This window comes from Alosa sapidissima, chromosome 15 (assembly GCF_018492685.1).
Source record: "Alosa sapidissima isolate fAloSap1 chromosome 15, fAloSap1.pri, whole genome shotgun sequence".
NCBI lineage: Eukaryota > Metazoa > Chordata > Actinopteri > Clupeiformes > Clupeidae > Alosa > Alosa sapidissima.
The window spans coordinates 10218759-10228880 of NC_055971.1; the positions used below are offsets into that span (position 1 = coordinate 10218759).

General features: G+C 41.2%; 1 protein-coding gene across 1 annotated transcript; it reads right to left on the reverse strand.

Annotated features, from left to right (window-relative positions):
- Positions 1–2842: 2842 nt before the first annotated feature.
- Positions 2843–7784, reverse strand: aipl1 (aryl hydrocarbon receptor interacting protein-like 1). The gene is made up of 6 exons (XM_042063891.1): positions 7456–7784; positions 6626–6805; positions 5609–5797; positions 4733–4909; positions 4312–4453; positions 2843–3715 (listed from the first exon to the last, which is right to left on the reverse strand). Exons 1-6 carry the CDS (start codon positions 7549–7551, stop codon positions 3417–3419), a joined length of 1083 nt encoding a protein of 360 aa, XP_041919825.1. The 5' UTR covers positions 7552–7784; the 3' UTR covers positions 2843–3416.
- Positions 7785–10122: the final 2338 nt, after the last annotated feature.

Here is a 10122-nt window from a genome sequence, read left to right on the forward strand (position 1 = left end):
TTTAAAATCAATCATGACACCTATGTTTTTCGCAACCTCGAAGTTGTGTATAATCTGCAAAGCAAAATAAAGAAGACATGAGAGAAGCTTTGCGAGCGGATAAATGTATCGAGCCTTGGGGTACCCTTGTGGTGAAGTTAGTGAGATGCAGGAAATTGCTGTGCTCTTGATACCCATATCTGAGTATGGAAAGTAGGATGTACTGGTTAACGAAAGCAGCTGATCGTTTAGCTTGAGTACTGAGGACTGAGCTCACAAACAACGGAGCCATTTCAGTTGAGAGGCCGCTATTGAAGCCAGATTGATTTGGATCGAGGTTATTCTGTGAGAGGAATTCTGAGACCTGTACGGAGGCCACACTTTCAATAGCTTTGGAGAAGAAAGGGATAGTTCTCAACCTGAGTACGATTGAGAGAATGTATGTGTGTTTTTTTAAGTAGCATTGTTAGCCATTATATCATATAGGATGGTGTATTTCTTCATGATTAGGTGATTATTTCATTTAAGTCATATAGCTGCATATGATAAGTATTGTATATGTCTCCCATTTTTGTGCCATTGCAGTGCCCCTAGCAATTGGTAGTGTAGCTGTCTTTCCCTGCTTTTACCAAATCTGTTTTCATTCCACTTTTATTAATCCTGTGAGCTGATGGACTGATCATTCAGTTCATTTAAAATACATTTGAAGGAAAAGCAGCTTCACTAAGTCTGCATTGTTCTTATCAGCACCACACTGCGTGCATCTTGTGTCTCTCCCAGCATAACAATGAAGAGGGATTCCCTCAGGATGAAAGTAAGCTCCATATGATGTAATGACATCGACCTGGGTTGTGGCCCTTCTCATGTCCTTCACTGCAGTCAGCTTTGGAGCATTAGTCATCACTCTCTCTCTCTCTCACACACACACACACACACACACATACACACACACACTCACATATGGAGTTATATGGTTATCCGAGACATTCCAGTATTGCTCGGAACCAATATCCTTCCATTTGATAACTTACAGTAAGACACACACTTACTGTACATTTTGTTCTTTGTATAGTGATCTCTGACTGTGGGCTTGTGTACTTGATGTTAGTGATCACACATACAGCCAAAGCCAAAACATCAGATCAATCGTCAAAATCTGCCCTTTTCTGTTACAAAAACTGTGATGAGTGTACCCTTGAATAAGTTTAATGCAAGGATATGGTTCTTGTTAGTTGTGGTTGGGGGAAAATATTTATTTTGGCGTATCACACATATTTTTAAAGACTGTGTATCTTCATCTCTATTTTTATTGAGTCAGTATATAGGCTACTACCTATAGACTATTTATGTGCTTTGCATATGAGCATGTTTTTGTCACACTACATTCCAGCTCATTCAGGAATGGCTAATCTAGGCCTGAGGCACTTGTATTTACAGTGAGTTGATTGATTCTCTCTTGTTAACTGTTCTTGTTGACGAAAGGTTACTCAAATATCAGTCTTGTTGGCTCGAAGGGCATGTAACCAACGTACTCAAATATTCAGTTCATTCAGTTTGCTCAGCCACTTTGAGGAGTTTTCCATTGTGCTATACTTTCCATTAAATATCAACTGTCAACCTATAATGGCAGATGGAAGATTCTAGACCTTTCTGTTTGATTTTATGGATATGCGTCCACCACAGTGTCTATCCTGGGTGAAGTGAATGAGAGGAAGACCCCATAAGTCCAGGATACAGCCCTTCATCTAAATGTAGTTCAGCAGTCCTTCCCAGAATTTAAGGCCAATTTATGTCACATAGCAAGCCACATATTGTGCTTCTTCTTTCCTGTGTGAGTGTTGTGATAAACTCATACGATGTTGTTGTTTGTATAAAGATAAACAAAAACATTGGCAATTTGAAATAATATGAACTGTCCTAAAAGAAGCATGTTCTAATCCAGTGGTGGGTATGTGTACCCCTGGGGGTACGTGAAGGCACTCCAGGGGGTACGTGAGATTTTAAAATATACATATATTAAAAAAGTAGAATCCATGCAAAAATACTTTAAAAACAATTATTTAATAAATATTTCAGGAACATATAAGTTCATAAAATGAATTTTATATTTCAGTAGGCTATTCAATTTCATTATCCTAAAAACCCAGTGTCCCCCCCATACCAGGATGGTTTGACCCCACCTGTCACATGCCACCCGCCATCACCTGTCAATCACTGTCAAAACTCAAACGATGGAGTCGTGGTTGAAGCGTAGCGGTAATTCTTGTGCGCTGGTTAGGGGGTACTTGGCTAAAAAAATATTTCACAGGGGGTACATCACTGAAAAAAGGTTGAGAACCACTGTTCTAATCTACAGCATTAAAAAACAAGAAGGTATGATTAATGTCCAGTGTCAAAATAACTGTAATTTGACTTGTAATAATCAAGGAAGATGACGATCTTGATCTTGTGAAGCTTCCATCCATTACAGTCTACGTACAACCAATACTGCCATCTATATTTGGTCATTTTGAACAATGTATTACAAACCAAATTGGATAAAAATACATGGTGATGGTTGGTAGCCTACGTAAATTAGTAACATACCAAATATGGTCTCCACTGAAGAATATTTTAGTTCTCCAAAGTGATCAGTTTCTAACTTGAAATGAAGATGTTATTCAAGATAGAAATCATCATAGATAACTGCCACTGTTTCTTCTGATTAGATTATTATTAGAGATATCTTGCTCCTTTTATGATAACTCGACTTGACTCGACTTGAATCCTTTTTCAAATGTACTAGAATAATCTAGTAATCTTCCAATCTCTTACTAAATGGAGGAGAAATAACACACATTTGTGTTTATTTCTGTTTATTTCAGTTACTTTCAAAACAATGCAATATGCCTTGTAGTACATCTTATGATGCTATAGGACACCATCATGGCAGTGTTTGATCACCTGTAACAGGGAATGGGTAGACAGCAGGGTAATCTGACTGTAAGACATTGGTGTATGCCAAATGCATTCATCCACTCCATTTACACATGCAGTATCTAATAATGCTTTACGGCAAGGTGTATCTAAGAAAGTGTAACAGTCAAACCATGGATTTCAGTAGGCTATAATAAAACAATAATTGATGTTAAATGCTGAAGTTCATGCTTTAGTAATGTCTTAATAAATAATTAAGTGTTTAAATGGTGTTTCTTTCATTCAGACTAGAGTTCATAACCTTCCAGTGTTCACAATGTTTATATCAATAACACTTTTATGCTGCCTAGACTGAATCTGATCTATTCTCTACAATTATTCAGACCTCTTAGTGTGACAGCATTGCATTCTTACTGAGCAAACAACATCCAACACCCCATTTCCAACTCCATTACATTCAGCACACAGCAGTGAAAATGCTAATTTCTTTCTCCTTCATCTAACACAGTGAACGTCAACAGTCACGCCTGGCGTGTGTCGGACACTTCAGACTCTCCGGTCTGTTGCTCCACTTCTTCGGACTCTGTGTTGTGTGCCATCTCTCGCTGCTTGCGTTTCTCTTCGAACATGCCCTTGTACTTCTTGCGGTCCTCCTCATTCTTCTCCTCCATCCTCATGCTCAGCACGCCCAGGTCCCGCGTCACCACCTTCTTCATGCCAGGCTCCAGGTCCAGCACCCTCTCAAAGTCCTCCCGAGCCTCCGCCTCGTTCCACACCTCTAAGTGGGCCCTGGCCCTCAGGTAGTAGGCTTTCATGATGCCTGTGAAAACAGGTAAGGGTATGCCAATTTGCCTGTTTTTTTTCTTAGTCAGTATTATCTTACACATGAATGTGTTATTTTTTATTGTTCTTTGTGCTTTGGCCAAACTGTATCTTAACTGGATCTAGCTAATACAGCAACTTTGAATTGAATTGAACTGAATTGCTACACAGCTCACAGTACATACTAATATACTGTTCTTATCCCACCTATATTATGTCCAGGAGTCAGGGTTGTGCACAATTTGAATTGCAATTCTGCTTCCTGTTTGCTACCTAAATTGAAATGCAAGTGAAATTCAAGAATTGAATTGGAATTTAAGAGCCAGTTTAAAGGTCCAGCAAAGATTTCACTATATCCTTGCACTGAGCCCAGACATTTTACTTCAAAGTTTGAGTAAGTTCGGCTTGACCTCATGCTACAAGGACATTTGCTAATTTCTTAATCCAGGTGGTTTGCATGAATATTTAGGAGGGATCTTCACATTCTGTATCTGAACCTTGCCTCAGTTCTATTTGGACCATCTGAACAATTTTTTAATTAAGGTAAGCATGAGTGCATATGCTGATGCATCAGAGAGAACAGTCATAGCCTACCTGGGTGTTTGTTGAGAATGTCAGTGGTGTGCTCAATGACCTCATAGTATTCTTCTGTGCGAAGCAGACACTGGCAGTAGTTTAGTGTGAGTGTGTTCGCCATCTTCTCGAGCTTCAGCCATGAGACTTCCCATGCCTTCTCCTAATTAAGGATACACAATACGCAACCACACAATTACACACACACACACACACACGCACGCACACACACGCACGCACGCACGCACGCACACACACACACACACACACACACACACAATAAAAACATTCAGAAATACATTGTAATACACCCTACACACATTTTTATAGAATAAAGGTTCAGCTTTTTTCCCAAAATCTTTTGCTGAGAGACCTCTGTTCAAATCATTCTGTTTATCAAGGACATAACTTGAACATTGCAGAGGTAGTACTTTCATTGTACCTTTGTTTGTACATTTTTGAGGCAAACAATGCCCTCCTTGTACTTCTGGATGGCCTCTTCGTAGCGTCCCTGTTTGAAGAACTTGTTGCCCTGAGCATGGAGCAGAGGCACAGCCTTCACTCTCTCTCCATCTGAGAGGGCCCAGGTCTCACGGTTATACTCACTCGGCTGGGACACCTACACACACACACACACACACACACACACACACATACACACACAGATGCACACACAATAAACCACTCTATATCTGTTAGACTGCAGTACATGGTCCTATTGCACATCCTAGTGGCCATTTTGTGAGCTGCTGTGATCATTTATGTCCCGCTAGACAGAGAATCTCCCCTTGCTCTCCTCTGCATCTCTCTCTGCTGGGGTCAGCACTTCTTTGGTCCCTCATAATGGCCCATAAAGCCACAGGTGGCCACTGCAGTGTACAGCCAGAGAGAGAGAGAGCAATAGAGAGAGAGAGAGAGAAAGAGAGAGAGAGAGAGAGAGAGAGAGCTGTGTGCTACACACTAGTTGTAGTGGCCAGGCATGGCCCAATACACCACCAGTTCAGCCCACCTAAGGCTCATAAGGTGCTGTGCTCTCTATAGGAAATACATCATGAAAGCCACTCTAATAGCTGATATTTAAAACATTTCTGCCAGGCTGGTTTTTAAGTGTATGTCTTGGGTGGGGTGGGGTTTTTAGATATATGTGTGTGTGTGTGTGTGTGTGTGTGTGTGTGTATACAGTATATGTGTATGTGTGTGTTTGTGTGTGTGTGTGTGTGTGTGTGTGTGTGTGTGTCTGTGTGTATACAGTATATGTTTGTGTATGTGTGTATGTATGTATTTGTGTTTGCTATATACTATAACAATGCCCTCTAACCTTGAGTAGCTCAAGCACAAAGTAAAGGGGCTTTGGTTCTTTCATCAGCTCGTCCAGGTCGTCGTAGCCCAGGCTGTGGTAGGCAAACATGTTGGCCATGCCACAGGTGTGGATATGCCAATCCGTCGGATCTTTGCCCTCTGCGATGCGCCGCATGCTCTTGGACAAGATGGGGTACATGCCAGTGTGCTGACAGGAGGAGACGATATGTCATTCACACAGTTAGCACTTCAACACTGTATCTTATAACACTATTCATATCTTACCCATTAAAACAAATACAAATGAAAAAAGAAAGAATGTGAAAACTCAACAACTACTACACACAAAAATGGCAACAGCTGTCCAATTTATAAATAACTACCAGCCAATGGATTAGGTAGGAGCAGACTAAATTAAGTTAGCTGTGTCTATGGCACAGATGTGATAATGGATTTGCAGCAGTGACTCAGTGAGTAGGCTTAAGAAAGGTGGCTCTGGTGCAGATTATCACCCACTCTAAGCAGTCCATCTGTCAATCACAGTTAGGGTGGTGTTTAATCAGACAACACTGGACGTGTAATCGTGTGAAAGTGTTTTCTAAAAACCTAAAGTCGCAAACAAATATCTATCAAAGCTAGCACTACTGCCCTTACCTCCACGAGGCCTCCTCATAACCCAACTTAACTTTCCATCTAAAACAAATTAGTTCTGCATATCTGCACTCTCAAAACAAATGTGTTGAAAACAACACAACTTGAATCGTTTTTAACACTGTGTTGTTTCACTTATTTATTTGTTACACAATTTGTGTTGAAAATAACACAACTTGCATTGAAAACAATACAACTTGCGTTGTTTTTTTTTTAACACATCTCTGTGTCCAGATAGGGACAACACATTCATTTTGAGAGTGTTAAGCCCTGAGTAAGCATTCATTTGTATGGTGGAAGAAGAGAAAAGAGGATGCATTGGGTAATCTGAGACAATGGACATGGGACATGCACCTCTCACTTCCTTAAACATGAGCTCACTCACCGTTATGTCACACCAGAACTCGGACACCTCTCCAATTCTCATGGAGGCGAGCAGGGTCTCCCAGATGTCCAGCTTGAACATGTTGCCGATCACAATCTCCATCGGCATGTCCACCTTCTTGCTGTCATCAATCACCGTGCGGTCATCATCACACAGCATTGTACGGAAGTGGAACTTCACCTGTGTGTGTGTGTGTGTGTGTGTGTGTGTGTGTGTGTGTGTGTGTGTGTGTGTGTGTTTATGTGTGTGTGTGTGTGTGTGTGTGTGTGTGTGTGTGTGTGTGTGTGTGTGTGTGTGTGTGTGATATTGGGAATGACAAAACAAAGATTTCAGCACTTTTAATTCCAAGTTAGTTGAACACAGCTGGCAAAACAGCTAAAACAACAGTTTTGACAGAAAAAGTAACACATCTACCCTTTTCCTTTTTTTGATTTATCTTGGTCAGCACCACAGTTTACTATGAGGCAACAACAGGATGCGTTTACAGTGGCTGCAACATGCTGCTAAAAGAGTGCATGAAACTGTCAGACCCTGACTCTCCCATTCTGCCTGTGTCTGCTAAAGATTGAATGAAAGGAGACATTTACAGATTGTATAGTGACCTATATCAGTTTCAAGGTTATTTACTGTACATGTGATTCAGTAATGTTGGGGTCGTTTTCTAATGCACTGTAAAGGTCCCAATCCTGAAATATAGTGTTGTTTAACTGCATGTTTAACTGCATGAGTGTTGACGCTAAGGTTGAAACCAATTTTGTCTGTGAATCTTTCTAAATACTGAACTGTGCAATCTCAGCCAGGATTGAGCTGTGGCGTGTCCAGGTCCTTACCTTAGATCCAGTGATGAACTTAGGTATTTCCCCAGTGCCACCATATAGGATGGTCTTCTTGACCCCCTCCACTCCAAGACACATGGTTTGATCCATCTCGTCTGGATCTGTATGAACTGCAACAGGTCTAGAAGTGTCCTAGAAGAATGGATGTGTTCGTTTTGAATGTTGGAGATACTATCAACCTGTGTGTGTGTGTTTCCCTGTGTCTTTGTGTGAGTCTCAGTGAGTGTGTAAATGTGCACGTTCAACCCTGTGAGGGAAAATTCACTGTGTGTGTGTGTGTGTGTGTGTGTGTGTGTGTTGGGGTTTGAGTGCAGTGCAAGAGATTCCCCTGTATGAGCAGTGCAAGTAAGTGTGCTGGTGTGAGAGAGCCGGTTATAGACTCCCGACGCTTCTCTGGGATTAAAAGGACAAGGATAATGAGATTACGGCTCAGAAACTCCCCCTCCCCCCTCCCTCTCCTGGACCCATTCATCCATAGAAGCCCTCACCTCAGCACTTCTTTCTGATTACCATTTACTGCTCGAGAGGTCTGGAACCTGCCAGAACTCCTCGGCTCTTCCATCAAAACACCTGGGCTAGGATGTGTACCTTATCCCACATGAAGCTGAGAGAGATAGAGAGAAAGAGAGACAGAGAGAGAGAGAGAGATTGGAAAAAGAGCTCCCCACCCTGTTCCCAACCTCCAATGCTGTCTGCCAGACACGGTGGTCCTCAGCTATGTGCCTGGGATTACGGGCGGAGGGGCTGGGGAAATGGACTCAGTGACCCCAGCGTTCGCTGCACACATCTGGCTGCCAGCTGAGTGACGTGCTTCGGCGCGGCGCGCACAGAAACATCCCGCGGAGCTCGAGCCTTTGAACAGCCTACGAGCACTATTGCTCTGTAAAGACAGCCAGGGATTACCGCCAGGAACAGCTCTTGTTGCATAACAGAATTAGAATCTTTTCAAGATTTTGCTGTCAAGCATCAACAATACACTACATACATATTATATAGAGTACAAATATATTTATGTGGAATTTGATTCATATAAGCATTAAGCAGAGGTGTACAGTAACTAAGTACATTTACTTGATTACTGTACTTTAGTATGATTTTTGAGTATCTGTACTTGAGTATTAATATTTTTGGAAACAAATACTGTACTTTTGACTCCACTACATTTGAAATATGAACATGAAGTACTTGTTTCTTTTAACCACATTTGATTCTTTAAATGCAATAATGTGATAGAGCATCTTGAAGTTCATTTTAGTAGTTCAATTTGAACTTGGATGAATTGGCTGTGGTAATGATGGTGACAACAGATTCTTCATCAGAACATCCTCCATGTAGCCTGGGAGAACCCAGACAAACCTGTTAACAATTGACATTTAAGAAGTGGCATGGTGTTAACCAGGCTATCCTCCATGATCATTGTGAAATTGGAATGAAATTATAGCCTGACGAGCCAGACCCACATTAAAATGTAGGGTCTGGGCACTCACCGTTCGCAGTGCTCAGTCCGAGGGGCGGGATAATCGGTTGTCTTTCAAATTCCCTCTGCACGCAATAGGACAGCGCTGAGTCCCATGCGTTTTCCCACCAGCGGAGCTAGTTGGCTAGTTTAAACTTTTGCCAACTTAAAACAAGCTTAACTCGTGTCACACTGTTGGCCAACAGCAACATCCATCTTCTTTGTTTTCAAGTAGCAGGGAATTCAAGCCAAACCGTTGCAACTCTGGCATCAATCATTACGTTAAGCCCGCCTAACGACTCTATACACGATTTGATTGGCCTGATAGAAGTTTAATTTTTCGAGCTCACAAGCCAACGGAGAGTTGCTAGACTAGCCCTGGAAGCAAATGTAATTTGTTGCCGCTAGGGTACGTCTAGATTTCTAGGCTAATGAAATTGTTTTAGATTTGTGAACAGAGAATGAATAATGATTTAAATTATATTATTGTATCCATTTGAACAGTTGCAAAGTCACGACAATAGGTAAAATGTTTTTGTTGGATGTAAGGAACTAAAGGTCTTTTCAAGTCCTATGACCGACCAAAGGATGTATATCCTATTAATGTCCAAATAAACATTACATTACAATACATTAAAAAGGAAAAATACTTGGTACTTCTGATACTTAAGTATTTTTAAAAGCAAGTACTTCTGTACTTCAACTTAAGTAAAAATCTGACTTAGCAACATTCACTTGTTTTGGAGTAATATTTGACATGATGTAGCTACACTTTCACTTAAGAAAAGGAATTATGTACTTCATCCACCTCTGGCATTAAGTGGATTAGACCAGTCAGCCTAGATCCCTGTTAGCTATAGGCTAGCTATATGATAACTGGTCTAACCCACTTTCAGTGAATTATGCCAAGATAGATAGGCTAACAGTGTCAGACTGGGTTATTGCACACACAGAGAGGAGATGGGTATGTATGCTCTTACATAACTAGGGTAGATGCCAAATAAGCTCATTTCCCCAAAAGTTGGCGTGTTCCTTTAACAGCCTCTGCTGATAGTGAGAAATCTAAATTTATTGTAAGTGTTTAAGTACTGGTGATATGTAATGAAGGCCTATTTATAGATATCCCTGCCGAATATATCTGCATAGTGCACAGATTGCTGGTGTCTTGACATTTGTGTTGGGGGACACAGCCGTGCATGTGCTAT